This window comes from Hordeum vulgare, chromosome 6H (assembly GCF_904849725.1).
Source record: "Hordeum vulgare subsp. vulgare chromosome 6H, MorexV3_pseudomolecules_assembly, whole genome shotgun sequence".
Taxonomy (NCBI): Eukaryota; Viridiplantae; Streptophyta; class Magnoliopsida; order Poales; family Poaceae; genus Hordeum; species Hordeum vulgare.
The window spans coordinates 32,337,678-32,354,129 of NC_058523.1; the positions used below are offsets into that span (position 1 = coordinate 32,337,678).

General features: G+C 47.8%; 1 protein-coding gene across 1 annotated transcript; it reads right to left on the reverse strand.

The window, feature by feature from the left end:
• Positions 1-11,226: 11,226 nt before the first annotated feature.
• Positions 11,227-13,213, reverse strand: LOC123405004 (major pollen allergen Lol p 5b-like). Its single transcript, XM_045098881.1, has one exon. The coding sequence runs from the start codon at positions 13,211-13,213 to the stop codon at positions 11,444-11,446; it is 1,770 nt and encodes a 589-aa protein (XP_044954816.1). The 3' UTR covers positions 11,227-11,443.
• Between the last annotated feature and the right edge of the window lie 3,239 nt (positions 13,214-16,452).

The window sequence follows — 16,452 nt, forward strand, 5'->3', positions numbered from 1 at the left end:
AGGGGTTCTTGCCTGTATTACAAGGTGTGAGGTTGAGTGCGACTCAACGACCGACCACGACGGAAGATAGAGAAAAGATGAGTACAGTCCACTATGCTTCAACCATAGGCTCTATCATGTATGCCATGTTGTGTACCAGACCTGATGTGAACCTTGCCATAAGTTTGGAAGGGAGGTACTGGTGGGGAACGTCGCATGGGAAACAAAAATTTTCCTACGCGCACGAAGACCTATCATGGCGATGTCCATCTACGAGAGGGGATGAGTGATCTACGTACCCTTGTAGATCGTACAGCAGAAGCGTTAGAGAACGCGGTTGATGTAGTGGAACGTCCTCACGTCCCTCGATCCGCCCCGCGAACAATCCCGCGATCAGTCCCACGATCTAGTACCGAACGGACGGCACCTCCGCGTTCAGCACACGTACAGCTCGACGATGATCTCGGCCTTCTTGATCCAGCAAGAGAGACGGAGAGGTAGAAGAGTTCTCCGGCAGCGTGACGGCGCTCCGGAGGTTGGTGATGATCTCGTCTCAGCAGGGCTCCGCCCGAGCTCCGCAGAAACGCGATCTAGAGGAAAAACTATGGAGGTATGTGGTCGGGCAGCCGTGAGAAAGTCGTCTCAAATCAGCCCTAATTGCTCCATATATATAGGAGGAGGGAGGGGGACCTTGCCTTGGGGTCCAAGGGACCCTCAAGGGGTCGGCCGAGCCAAGGGGGGGAGGACTCCCCCCCCAAACCGAGTTGGACTTGGTTTGGTGGGAGGAGTCCCCCTCCCTTCCCACTTCCTCCCTCTTTTTTTTCTTTTCCTTTGATTTCTTATTCTTGGCGCATAGGCCCCCTTGGGGCTGTCCCACCAGCCCACTCCCCAAAGCCTATGGGCTTCCCCGGGGTGGGTTGCCCCCCCCCCCCCCCCCCGGTGAACTCCCGGAACCCATTCGTCATTCCCGGTACATTCCCGGTAACTCCGAAAACCTTCCGATAATCAAATGAGGTCATCCTATATATCAATCTTCCTTTCCGGACCATTCCGGAAACCCTCGTGACGTCCGTGATCTCATCCGGGACTCCGAACAACATTCGGTAACCAACCATATAACTCAAATACGCATAAAACAACGTCGAACCTTAAGTGTGCAGACCCTGCGGGTTCGAGAACTATGTAGACATGACCCGAGAGACTCCTCGGTCAATATCCAATAGCGGGACCTGGATGCCCATATTGGATCCTACATATTCTACGAAGATCTTATCGTTTGAACCTCAGTGCCAAGGATTCGTATAATCCCGTATGTCATTCCCTTTGTCCTTCGGTATGTTACTTGCCCGAGATTCGATCGTCAGTATCCGCATACCTATTTCAATCTCGTTTACCGGCAAGTCTCTTTACTCGTTCCGTAATACAAGATCCCGCAACTTACACTAAGTTACATTGCTTGCAAGGCTTGTGTGTGATGTTGTATTACCGAGTGGGCCCCGAGATACCTCTCCGTCACACGGAGTGACAAATCCCAGTCTTGATCCATACTAAATCAACTAACACCTTCGGAGATACCTGTAGAGCATCTTTATAGTCACCTAGTTACGTTGCGACATTTGATACACACAAAGCATTCCTCCGGTGTCAGTGAGTTATATGATCTCATGGTCATAGGAATAAATACTTGACACGCAGAAAACAGTAGCAACAAAATGACACGATCAACATGCTATGTCTATTAGTTTGGGTCTAGTCCATCACGTGATTCTCCCAATGACGTGATCCAGTTATCAAGCAACAACACCTTGTTCATAATAAAAAGACACTGACTATCATCGATTAACTGGCTAGCCAACTAGAGGCACGCTAGGGAAGGTGTTTTGTCTATGTATCCACACATGTAAATGAGTCTTCATTCAATACAATTATAGCATGGATAATAAACTATTATCTTGATACAGGAATTATAATAATAACTATACATTTATTATTGCCTCTAGGGCATAATTCCAACAGTCTCCCACTTGCACTAGAGTCAATAATCTAGCCCTCACATCACCATGTGAATTACATTGTAATAAATCTAACACCCATACAGTTCTGGTGTCGATCATGTTTTGGCCGTGGAAGAGGTTTAGTCAGCGGGTCTGCTACATTCAGATCCGTGTGCACTTTGCATATATTTACGTCCTCCTCCTCGACGTAGTCGCGGATGAGGTTGAAGCGTCGTTTGATGTGTCTGGTCTTCTTGTGAAACCTTGGTTCCTTTGCTAAGGCAATGGCACCAGTGTTGTCACAGAACAAGGTTATTGGATCCAGTGCACTTGGCACCACTCCAAGATCCGTCATGAACTGCTTCATCCAGACACCCTCCTTAGCCGCCTCCGAGGCAGCCATGTACCCCGCTTCACATGTAGAATCTGCTACGACGCTTTGCTTGGAACTGCACCAGCTTACTGCACCCCCATTAAGAATAAATACGTATCCGGTTTGCAACTTAGAGTTGTCCGGATCTGTGTCAAAGCTTGCATCGACGTAACCTTTTACGGCGAGCTCTTCGTCACCTCCATACACGAGAAACATCTCCTTAGTCCTTTTCAGGTACTTCAGGATATTCTTGACCGCCGTCCAGTGATCCACTCCTGGATTACTCTGGAACCTACCTGCCATACTTATGGCCAGGCTAACATCCGGTCTAGTGCACAGCATTGCATACATGATAGAGCCTATGGCTGAAGCATAGGGGACGGAGCGCATATGCTCTCTATCTTCATCAGTTGCTGGGCACTGAGTCTTACTCAATCTCGTACCTTGTAACACTGGCAAGAACCCTTTCTTGGACTGTTCCATTTTGAACCTCTTCAAAACTTTATCAAGGTATGTGCTCTGTGAAAGTCCTATCAGGTGCTTTGATCTATCCCTATAGATCTTAATGCCTAGAATGTAAGCAGCTTCTCCTAGGTCCTTCATAGAGAAACTTTTATTCAAGTAACCTTTTATGCTTTTCAAAAGCTCTACGTTGTTTCCAATCAGTAATATGTCATCCACATATAATATCAGAAACGCCACAGAGCTCCCACTCACTTTCTTGTAAATACAAGATTCTCCAACCACTTGTATAAACCCAAATGCTTTGATCACCTCATCAAAGCGTTTGTTCCAACTCCGAGATGCTTGCACCAGTCCATAAGTGGATCGCTGGAGCTTGCACACCTTGTCAGCATTTTTAGGATCGACAAAACCTTCGGGTTGCATCATATACAACTCTTCCTTAAGGAAACCGTTAAGGAACGCCGTTTTGACATCCATCTGCCAGATTTCATAATCGAAAAATGCAGCTATTGCTAACATGATTCTGACGGACTTAAGCATCGCTACGGGTGAGAAGGTCTCATCGTAGTCAACTCCTGGAACTTGTGAAAAACCCTTTGCCACAAGTCGAGCTTTATAAACGTTCACATTACCGTCAGCGTCCGTCTTCTTCTTAAAGATCCATTTGTTCTGAATAGCCTTGCGGCCCTCAGGTAGTATCTCTAAAGTCCACACTTTGTTATCATACATGGATCCTATCTCGGATTTCATGGCTTCTAGCCATTTGTTGGAATCTGGGCCCACCATTGCTTCTTCATAATTTGCAGGTTCATTGTTGTCTAACAACATGATTGATAAGACGGGATTACCGTACCACTCTAGAGCAGCGCGTGATCTCGTCGACCTGCGTGGTTCAACAGAAACTTGAACTGGAGTTTCACGATCATCATCATTAACTTCCTCCTCAACCGGCGTTGCAAAGACAGAGGTTTCCCTTTGCCCTGCGCCACCATCCAGAGGGATGAGAGGTTCGACAACCTCGTCAAGTTCTATCTTCCTCCCACTCAATTCTCTCGAGAGAAACTCCTTCTCGAGAAAAGTTCCGTTCTTAGCAACAAACACTTTGCCCTCGGATTTGAGATAGAAGGTGTACCCAACTGTCTCTTTTGGGTAACCTATGAAGACGCACTTTTCCGCTTTGGGTTCCAGCTTTTCAGGCTGAAGCTTTTTGACATAAGCATCACATCCCCAAACTTTAAGAAACGACAACTTTGGTCTTTTGCCATACCACAGTTCGTATGGTGTCGTCTCAACGGATTTCGATGGTGCCCTATTTAAAGTGAATGCAACTGTTTCTAATGCATAACCCCAAAATGATAACGGCAAATGAGTAAGAGACATCATAGATCGCACCATCTCTAACAAAGTACGATTATGACGTTCGGACACACCATTACGCTGTGGTGTTCCAGGAGGTGTTAACTGCGAAACAATTCCACATTGTCTTAAGTGAGTACCAAACTCGAAACTCAGATATTCACCCCCACGATCAGACCGTAGGAACTTGATCTTCTTGTTACGATGATTTTCTACTTCACTCTGAAATAGCTTGAACTTTTCAAATGTTTCAGACTTGTGCTTCATCAAGTAGACATAACCATATCTACTTAAATCGTCAGTGAAGGTGAGAAAATAACGATATCCGCCGCGTGCCTCCACGCTCATTGGACCACACACATCGGTATGTATGATTTCCAACAAGTCACTTGCACGCTCCATTGTTCCGGAGAACGGAGTCTTAGTCATCTTGCCCATGAGGCATGGTTCGCACGTGTCAAGTGAATCAAAGTCAAGTGACTCCAAAAGTCCATCAGCATGGAGTTTCTTCATGCGCTTTACACCAATATGACCCAAGCGGCAGTGCCACAAAACTATGGCGCTATCATTGTTTACTCTAACTCTTTTCGTCTCAATGTTATGTATATGCGTATCACTATCAAGATTCAATATGAACAATCCTCTCACATTCGGTGCATGACCATAAAAGATGTTACTCATAGAAATAGAACAACCATTATTCTCAGACTTAAAAGAGTAACCGTCTCGCAATAAACAAGATCCAGATATAATGTTCATGCTCAACGCAGGCACTAAATAACAATGATTTAAGTTCATCACTAATCCCGATGGTAGTTGAAGTGACACTGTGCCGACGGCGATTGCATCAACCTTGGAACCGTTTCCTACGTGCATCGTCACTTCGTCTTTCGCCAGCCTTCGTCTATTCCGCAGTTCCTGCTTGGAGTTGCAAATGTGAGCAACAGAACCGGTATCAAATACCCAGGCACTACTACGAGAGCCGGTTAAGTACACATCAATAACATGTATATCAAATATACCTGATTTTTCTTTGCCCGCCTTCTTATCTGCCAGATACTTGGGGCAATTGCGCTTCTAGTGACCCATACCCTTGCAATAGAAGCACTCTGTTTCAGGCTTAGGTCCAGCCTTGGGTTTCTTCGGCGGATTGGCAACAGGCTTGCCGCTCTTCTTCGAATTGCCCTTCTTGCCTTTGTCGTTTCTCTTGAAACTAGTGGTCTTGCTTACCATCAACACTTGATGCTCTTTACGGAGTTCAGACTCTGCGACTTTCAGCATCGCAAACAACTCGCCGGGAGACTTGTTCATCCCTTGCATGTTGTAGTTCAACACAAAGCCTTTATAGCTTGGCGGCAGTGATTGAAGGATTCTGTCAGTGATAGCTTCTTGCGGGAGTTCAATCCCCAGTTCAGCTAGACGGTTTGAGTACCCAGACATTTTGAGCACATGTTCACTGACAGACGAGTTTTCCTCCATCTTGCAAGCATAGAATTTATCGGAGGTCTCATACTCTCGATCCGGGTGTTCTTCTGAAAGATAAACTTCAACTCCTGGAACATCTCAAATGCTCCATGACGCTCAAAGCGACGTTGAAGTCCCGGTTCTAAGCCATACAAGACTGCACATTGAACTATTGAGTAGTCCTCCTTACGTGCTAACCAAGCGTTCTTAACATCCTGATCAGCCGTAGCGGGTGGTTCATCTCCTAGCGCAGCATTAAGGACATAATCCTTCTTTCCAGCTTGTAAGATTAGCTTAAGATTACGAGCCCAGTCTACAAAGTTGCTTCCATCATCTTTCAACTTAGCTTTCTCTAGGAATGTATTAAAATTCAGGATGACACTTGCGTGAGCCATGATCTATAACACAAATATATTCAAAGTGGACTTAGACTATGTTCAAGATAATTAGAGTTCAACTTAATCAAATTATATGCTAAACTCCCACTCAAAAAGTACATCTCTCCAGTCATTTGAGTGGTTCATGATCCACTTACACTATCCCAAGTCCGATCATCACGTGAGTTGAGTATAGTTTCAGTGGTAAGCATCCCTATGCTAATCATATCAACTATATGATTCACGATCGACCTTTCGGTCTCATGTGTTCCGAGGCCATGTCTGCACATGCTAGGCTCGTCAAGCTTAACCCGAGTGTTCCGCGTGCGCAACTGTTTTGCACCCGTTGTATGTGAACGTTGAGTCTATCACACCCGATCATCACGTGGTGTCTCGAAACGACGAACTGTAGCAACGGTGCACAGTCGGGGAGAACACAATTTCATCTTGAAATTTTAGTGAGAGATCACCTCATAATGCTACCATCGTTCTAAGCAAAATAAGGTGCATAAAAGGATTAACATCACATGCAATTCATAAGTGACATGATATGGCCATCATCATGTGCTTCTTGATCTCCATCACCAAAGCACCGGCACGATCTTCTTGTCACCGGCGCCACACCATGATCATCCATCAACGTGTTGCCATCGTGGTTGTCGTGCTACTTATGCTATTACTACTAAAGCTACATCCTAGCAAAATAGTAAACGCATCTGCAAGCACATATGTTAGTATAAAGACAACCCTATGGCTCCTGCCGGTTGCCGTACCATCGACGTGCAAGTCGGTATTTCTATTACAACATGATCATCTCATACATCCAATATATCACATCACATCGTTGGCCATATCACATCACAATCATACCCTGCAAAAACAAGTTAGATGTCCTCTAATTTTGTTGTTGCATGTTTTACGTGGTGACCAAGGGTATCTAGTAGGATCGCATCTTACTTACGCAAACACCACAACGGAGATATATGAGTTGCTATTTAACCTCATCCAAGGACCTCCTCGGTCAAATCCGATTCAACTAAAGTTGGAGAAACCGTCACTTGCCAGTCATCTTTGAGCAAAGGGGGTTACTCATAACGATGAAACCAGTCTCTCGTAAGCGTACGAGTAATGTCGGTCCAAGCCGCTTCAATCCAACAATACCGCGGAATCAAGAAAAGACTAAGGAGGGCAGCAAAACGCACATCACCGCCCACAAAACCTTTTGTGTTCTACTCGAGAAGACATCTACGCATGAACCTAGCTCATGATGCCACTGGTGGGGAACGTCGCATGGGAAACAAAAATTTTCCTACGCGCACGAAGACCTATCATGGTGATGTCCATCTACGAGAGGGGATGAGTGATCTACGTACCCTTGTAGATCGTACAGCAGAAGCGTTAGAGAACGCGGTTGATGTAGTGGAACGTCCTCACGTCCCTCGATCCGCCCCGCGAACAATCCCGCGATCAGTCCCACGATCTAGTACCGAACGGACGGCACCTCCGCGTTCAGCACACGTACAGCTCGACGATGATCTCGGCCTTCTTGATCCAGCAAGAGAGACGGAGAGGTAGAAGAGTTCTCTGGCAGCGTGACGGCGCTCCGGAGGTTGGTGATGATCTCGTCTCAGCAGGGCTCCGCCCGAGCTCCGCAGAAACGCGATCTAGAGGAAAAACTATGGAGGTATGTGGTCGGGCAGCCGTGAGAAAGTCGTCTCAAATCAGCCCTAATTGCTCCATATATATAGGAGGAGGGAGGGGGGCCTTGCCTTGGGGTCCAAGGGACCCTCAAGGGGTCGGCCGAGCCAAGGGGGGGAGGACTCCCCCCCCAAACCGAGTTGGACTTGGTTTGGTGGAAGGAGTCCCCCTCCCTTCCCACTTCCTCCCTCTTTTTTTTCTTTTCCTTTGATTTCTTATTCTTGGCGCATAGGCCCCCTTGGGGCTGTCCCACCAGCCCACTAAGGGCTGGTGTGTCTCCCCAAAGCCTATGGGCTTCCACGGGGTGGGTTGTCCCCCCCCCCCCCCCGGTGAACTCCCGGAACCCATTCGTCATTCCCGGTACATTCCCGGTAACTCCGAAAACCTTCCGGTAATCAAATGAGGTCATCCTATATATCAATCTTCGTTTCCGGACCATTCCGGAAACCCTCGTGACGTCCGTGATCTCATCCGGGACTCCGAACAACATTCGGTAACCAACCATATAACTCAAATACGCATAAAACAACGTCGAACCTTAAGTGTGCAGACCCTGCGGGTTCGAGAACTATGTAGACATGACCCGAGAGACTCCTCGGTCAATATCCAATAGCGGGACCTGGATGCCCATATTGGATCCTACATATTCTACGAAGATCTTATCGTTTGAACCTCAGTGCCAAGGATTCGTATAATCCCGTATGTCATTCCCTTTGTCCTTCGGTATGTTACTTGCCCGAGATTCGATCGTCAGTATCCGCATACCTATTTCAATCTCGTTTACCGGCAAGTCTCTTTACTCGTTCCGTAATACAAGATCCCGCAACTTACACTAAGTTACATTGCTTGCAAGGCTTGTGTGTGATGTTGTATTACCGAGTGAGCCCCGAGATACCTCTCCGTCACACGGAGTGACAAATCCCAGTCTTGATCCATACTAAATCGACTAACACCTTCGGAGATACCTGTAGAGCATCTTTATAGTCACCCAGTTACGTTGCGACGTTTGATACACACAAAGCATTCCTCCGGTGTCAGTGAGTTATATGATCTCATGGTCATAGGAATAAATACTTGACACGCAGAAAACAGTAGCAACAAAATGACACGATCAACATGCTACGTCTATTAGTTTGGGTCTAGTCCATCACGTGATTCTCCCAATGACGTGATCCAGTTATCAAGCAACAACACCTTGTTCATAATCAGAAGACACTGACTATCATCGATTAACTGGCTAGCCAACTAGAGGCACGCTAGGGAAGGTGTTTTGTCTATGTATCCACACATGTAAATGAGTCTTCATTCAATACAATTATAGCATGGATAATAAACTATTATCTTGATACAGGAATTATAATAATAACTATACATTTATTATTGCCTCTAGGGCATAATTCCAACAGGTACCAGAGTGATCTAGGAGTGGATCACTGGACAGCGGTCAAGAATATCCTAAAGTACCTGAAAAGCACTAAAGATATGTTTCTCGTTTATGGAGGTGCCAAAGAGTTGGTCGTAAAGGGTTACGTCGATGCTAGCTTCGACATATATCTGGATGACTCCAAGTCACAAACCGGATACATGTACATTTTGAATAATGGGGCAGTTAGCTGGTGCAGTTGCAAGCAAAGCATCGTGGCGGCATCTACATGTGAAGCGGAGTACATAGCTGCTTCGGAAGCAGTACACGAAGGAACCTGGATGATGGAGTTCATCACTGACCTAGGATTGATTCCAAGTGCGTCAGGACCGTTGACTATGTTCTGTGACAACACTGGAGCTATTGCCATTGCAAAGGAGCCCATGTTTCACAAGAAGACCAAGCACATCAAGCGTCACTTCAACTTCATACATGGACACATCCAGGATGGAGATATAGATATTTGTAAAGTACACACGGATCTGAATGTCGCAGACCCATTGACTAAACCTCTTCCACGAGCAAAACATGATCGACACCAAAACTCTATGGGTGTTCGATTCATCACAATGTAATTAGATCGATTATTGACTTTAGTGCAAGTGGGAGAATGTTGGAAATATTCCCTAGAGGCAATAATAAAGTGGTTATTATTATATTTTCTAGTTCATGATAATTGTCTGTTACTCATGCTATAATTGTATTAACCGGAAACTGTAATACACATGTGAATATATAGATCACAATTTGTTCCTAGTGAGCCTCTAGTTGGCTAGCTCGTTGATCCATAGATGTTCATGGTTTCCTGATCATGGACATTGCATGTCATAGATAATGGGATCACATCATTGGGGAATGATGTGATGGACAAGACCCAATCCTAAGCATAGCTCTAGATCGTGTTGTTCGTGTGCTAAAGCTTTTCTAATGTCAAGTATCATTTCCTTAGACCATGAGATTGTGCAACTCCCGGATATCGTAAGAGTGCTTTGGGTGTATCAAACATCAGAACGTAACTGGGTGATTATAAAGATGCATTACGGGTATCTCCGAAAGTGTTTGTTGGGTTGTGCGAATCGAGAATGGGATTTATCACTCTGTGTGACGGAGAGGTATTTCTGGGCCCACTCTGTAATCCATCATCATATTGAGCTCAGTGTGACTAAGGAGTTAGCCACAGGATGATGTGCTACAGAACGAGTAAAGAGGCTTGCCGGTAACGAGATTGAACAAGGTATTGGGATACCGACGATAGAATCTCGGGCAAGTATCATACCGGTAGACAAAGGGAATTGCATACAGGGTTGATTGAATCCTTGACATCGTGGTTCATCCGATGAGATCATCGTGGAACATGTGGGAACCAACATTGATATTCAGACCCGCTATTGGTTATTGGCCGGAGAGATGTCTCAAACATGTATGCATGTCTCCTGAACCCGTAGGGTCTACACACTTAAGGTTCGATGGCGCCAGGGTTGTAAGGAAATAGTGTAGGTGGTTACCGAAGATTTTTCGGAGTCCCGATGAGATTCCGGACGTCACGAGGAGCTCCGTAATGGTCCGGAGGTAAAGAATGATATATAGAAAGTCCTGTTTTGGTCACCGAAAAAGTTTCGACTCATCGGTAGTGTACCGGAAGTGCCGGGAGGTTGCCGAAGGACCCCCGGGAGGGGTGTGACGACCAAAGGACTTCATAGGCTGTTAGAGGAGGTGGACCAACCCTTATTGGGCTGGCCAAGGCCTTCCCTAAAGGCCCATGCGACTAGGGATAAAGAGATAAGGCAAAAGAAGTCAAAGTGTAATTTTTTTTTATGGAATTTTTCTTACAAGTACAATGAAAGGTCAAGTTTATTAAAAAAAAATCAGAACTTTTTGACTTGGGGTTGAATTGCTATTTTTGTTTTGCATATAGGGGATGTATACACACACATGTTCCTAAAGTTCCCTCCACTCAACTTTGTATTAAATTTAATATAAAGACGTATTAAGCTTGAAACATTTATTTTAAAACGAAGGAAGTACTAATTAGGGAATAATTGGACCTCAAATAGACCAAAGACATGAGCTAGTGACAAAACTCTTTTGAATGGGGCTGAAAAAGATACCAATCCAGTATAAATTAGCATAACTGAAGATTTATCACGGCTCACGGGGACTTAACCTGAATTGTCACGGGGGATTACATCCATGCAATGCACCATCGCATAACTACTAGACAAAAATACGAAAATAATTATTACACCAATGGCACTGTTTCGACCGCGCGGCTAAATGCAATGACGAAGGGAAAAGGCTAGCTAGCGCCAGCAGCTCACAGATTGTAGCCGCCTGCGGCAGCAGGTTTGTCAGCGGCAGCAGTTTTGGCAGGTTTGTCAGCGGCAGCAGTTTTGGCAGGCTTGTAGCCGGCTTCAGCATCTGCGGGCTTGGTAGCCTCTTCAGCAGCAGGGGTTTCAGGAGCGGCTTCGGTTGCGGGCTTCGTAGGCGCTTCAGCAGGGGTCTCAGGAGCGGCTTCGGTTGCGGGCTTGGTAGGCGCTTCAGCAGGGGTCTCAGGAGCGGCTTCGGTTGCGGGCTTGGCAGCAGGCTCGGCAGCAGCTTCGGCTGCGGGCTCGGCAGCAGCTTCGGCCGCGGGCTTGTAACTGGCATCAGCAGGAGTCTCAGTGGCAGCTTCCGCCGCTGGCTTGGTGGCGGCTTCGGCTTCGGCAGCGGGCTCAGTAGCAGATTTGTCTGCGGGCTTGTAGCCTGCTTCGTCAGCTGCAGGCTTGCTAGCGGCTTCTGCGGCGGGCTCGGTCGCAGCTTCGGCGCCAGCCTTGGCGGCTTCAGCCATGGAGGTGATTGACTTGGCGAAGGCGTCCTCGATGTCGGTGTCCTTAGCCTCGGGCTTGGACGCGGCGGCGGCGGCGATGGCCTCGTTGTACGCGGCGTTAAGCCCATTGATCGTCTTGCTCTCGTCATAGGCGGGGCCCATCTGGTCCTTAATGGCCTTGTTGAAGGTGGCTTGGAACACCACGACCTTGTCGGCTTTCGGAGCTTCCTTGGCGGCGGCGACGGCTGCCTTGATGGCCGAGTCGAGCTTCTTGATGACCTGCTGCGCGCCGGCCGCGGCCTTGATGCCGCCGGCGACCACCTCCTCGATGGCCGGCTTAACGGCGTGGGACTCGACGGTGGCGGCGATGAAGCGGAGGGCCTCCGTGAGGGTGAGCACCAAGATGGAGAACTTGTTCTGTGCCGTGGGGGCGGCAATGGCGGAGCTGTACGCTATCTTGAAGGCGCGGTTGACCATGGCGACGAATTTGGCGCCGTTGGGCATCCCGGCGATGCACTGCTTGACCTCGTTGTTGAAGGCGGCGTCGAACACCGAGAACTTGTCGTCGGGCGCCGCCGCATTGGCCGCGTCCAGAGCCATCTTGTATGCCGCGTTCAGCTTCTCGATGAACTTCTGCTCGACCGTCGTTGCCTTCCCTTCTGCGGCCGGCGTCGTAGTGCCATCGGCGGCAGGCTCGGCCGGTGTAGTGTCAGTGTAGCCCGCCGCGGGCTTGTCGGCCGTCGCCGCCTCGGCGGGCGTGCTGGAAGCGGGCTCGGTCGGCGTCGCCGCCTCGGCGGGCGTGCTGGCGGCGGGCTCGGTCGGCGTCGCTGCCTCGGCGGGCGAGCTGGCGGCAGGCTCGGTCGGCGTCGCCGCCTCGGCGGGCGTGCTGGCAGCGGGCTCGGCCGGTGTAGAGTCAGTGTAGCCCGCAGCGGGCTTGGCGGGCGATGACTCCTCGGCAGGCGTGCTGGCGGCGGGCTCGGCCGGCGTCGCCGCCTCGGCGGGCGTGCTGGCTGCGGACTCGGCGGGTGTAGAGTCAGTGTAGCCTGCAGCGGGCTTGGTGGGCGTTGCCGCGTCGGCAGCGGGCTCGGCCGGCGTTGCCGCCTCGGCGGGTGTGCTAGCGGCGGGCTCGGCCGGCGTCGCGGCCTCGGAGGGCGCGGCGGGTGCGTAGCCGCCGGCTTCGGGCCTGGAGGCAACAACCGCGGGCGCGGCCACGAAGGCGGCCAACAGGAAGAGCGCGACCACGGCGCCCTTGTGCTGCTGCTGCCGCTGAGGCGCCATTGCAAGCTAGTTGCTGGATGGAGCAGATGTCCGTGGAGGGAGGAAGAGGATCGGTAGCTCTGCGTGGTCTGATGGCCATGATCGATAGCTTTTTATACAGCACAGAGACCGCCCAGGCAACGAGAGAGCTTCGCGCGCGAGCCGCGATCGACCATGCATGACCAGGAGAGGTGGCCAGGTGGGTGACGGAGAGGCCATGAGCACGAGAGTTTCGCGCACAAGCCGGGATCGAGGACCGGTTGATTGTACATGAGGCCATGCATGCATCACAGCTTCCCGCCTACCGCTCGCTCACTCGTCGCCACCACCTTCTTCCAAGTACTCTTCTGGATTTAGACTAGACTAACTCTATAAATAGGATTAATCATGATTTTGATAATTCTAATTACCTTTAAATAGCCATCAGGGATGTTATTCAGAGATTTTGTTTTGTTTTTGCCAAGCCAAAGATCATATTGACATCAAACACTCGTGCAACGCAACCCACATGATAAGAAATTATAAACCGTTTAGAGATGAGTCAATTACGTCATGAATACTTAAATTTAACGAGAAAAACCTACTTTAATACTCCCTCCGTTCCTAAATATAGGTTGTATAGTTTTTGATACGGAAATTAAAGAATGCATGTGAAGGGAAAATTTCACAAGTTTTGGATGAGATTACATGTGACTAATTGACATCAGAAGATAGAGGAGCTTGCGTGATGTAAGGAAATGTAATGAGATCCCTAAAAAAAATCCAAATGAGTGGTTCAATGCAATATACTTTATATTTTGAATCTTTTTCTTAAAAATCAATACACCTTATATCAAGGAACGGAGGGAGTACTAAACTTCATATGCTGACGAGGGGTGACAACATATGGGGCCGTTGATGACTGTGCGGTGAAGCCCAAACATGTGGAGTTAATTGCATGGACACACCACATTTGCGCATGTAACGGGTCACTATCACCATCACAACATGTCGCAATTCAATACCACTATCTCTGCATGTCGCAATTCAATACCACTATCTCTGCATGTCGCAATTCTGTACCACTATTTGGCATAATTGTTACAAAATGGACTGACAGCCGTATAAGCGTGTATTGATCGTGTATCTGGCACGCCAGGCCCACCTGTCAGGCGCCACGCTGGCCAATCGGCGTGTGCCGGTGCGCTGACTGGGACGAGGCTGGCGTGGTCGGCCTTAGCCGGCTCGGTCGAACCGAGTCGTCCCCCTGACGAACCCTAGCTCGAGTTCTTCCGTCCTCTCCCCTCTCGTCCCCCTATCCTCACCCCCCCCCCACCCAGCGGCGGCGGTGTCGTGGGCAGCTACGACGAGCTTCTTGGTCTCGGGAGCGATGACCATGTGGGGCTGGATGGCTCCAGTTCATCCTATAACACCGGCGACGAGGAAGAGGAGGAGGAGCCCCATGTCCATGGAGCAACGGGTGCGGCTACCGAGATGAGGTTGCCCAACCCCACCACAAGCCATCAATGGACCAGTGGAGCAGGTGCAGTGATGCAAGTCCCTCCATTTTTTATTTTGTCATGTTCAAATCAGAGGGTTAGGGTTTGTGTTGTAACAAACTGAAATTTTTTCATTTTGTCCTGGATTGTAGGTCAGATGATGCTAGATGGAATGTTAGGATTCACTTTGATCCTGGGCATAATTTGGATAGGAAGATTTGCAACTCACATGTCACATTTCTGAATATGTACGCATTGTTGACAGTAGTAGGATTTAATTTCAATGATGAATTGTACCACATGAAGAATACTGCTGCAGGAGCTGACAGAGAGCATGGACTTGAACTGATTGACACAAACATCAAATTGCAACAACTAAAGAAGCAATATGAGGATTCATTAGTGCTGAATTTGTTAGTGAGGGCAGCAACACCTGTCAGTTCAGGATTTGTTAGAGAGGGCAACATTAATCCGAGAATAGATGATTCGGCTACAATCTTATATGAACCACATGTTGTGTATGATCTCAGTGATCCAGGTATTTTTGCTGTTGATGATAATGGTGTAGGTTTTCATAGTCAGGGAAGCAGCAGTAGTAGTATGCAACCTACTCAACATGCTGCTATGTGCACACAAGAGAGTAGAAATGTGAGTAGGAGAAAGCTGAAAGTTGTGTTTGACGAAGAGGAGCAGAAGGGATATAAGAGTACTAGTTAGGAGAATGCATATAATAGTCATAACAACACTTTCAGCCTGGAGAATTACAAGATTCCTGATGCAGAAGATGAAGATGAAGATTCAGATGAAGAATGAGAAGAGGAGCACTTACATTATGTGGGTGACACTAATGTTGAGGATTTATTTGAGGAGGAGGAGGAGGTGGATTGTGTTTCAGCAGAAGAACCACCCATGCATCAACCTGCAAGGAATAGACAAAAGCTACCCGTGAGTAGATGTCCCACAACCAGGTCACACTCTAGTGTTTTAGTGGAGGTGCAACCTGATTTCATTCCTTCATCAGATGAGGAACATCATGGGGTGTTGTTTGGCTGTGAGGATGATGGATATGAGGAACCATCATTTGTCCTAAAAATGCAAGAAAAGCAGGGCCAAGAAAATAAAACCTAGGATATGGTACAATGAAAAACTTGAGCAACCACATTAACAGTTGTGTATGTACATGTGCTTTAAGAATCAGCAGAAATTCAGAAAAGCATTGTTGAGCTTGAACATTACACACGCAAGGAATTTCAGGTACCATAGAAACTCAGACAAAAGGATAATTGCATGCTGCAAAAATGAGAACTGCCAGTTATGCATAGTTGCTGCAGTGATCGAAGGGGAAAATAAATTTTCTATTAAGAAGATGAGGCTGCAATACACTTGTCCTAGCAGTACAGAGTCATCTAGTGTTAGTGCTAAGTGGCTTTCAAAGACCTATGAGTCACTGTTCAGACTGATCCAAGCACCAGTATAGCAACTATGATTGACAACTGCCAGGAGAAGTATGGTGTTGATGTGCCCAGGCACATGGCCTATAGGGCCAAGAACCTTGTTGTGGAAGTCGTATTAGGACAGCACAAGCAGCAGTATCCCAGGCTGAGGGACTATGCTCAAACCATCATGGACACAAACCCTAGAATTAGAGTTGTTGTGACAATAGTAACTCCAAAACCTACAACAAAAAGGCCACATCCTAGACCAAGGTTTCATGCTATGTTCTTCCGCATAAATGGAGCAAGAGAGGGATTTCTCAATGGATGCACGCAATTCATTGGTTAG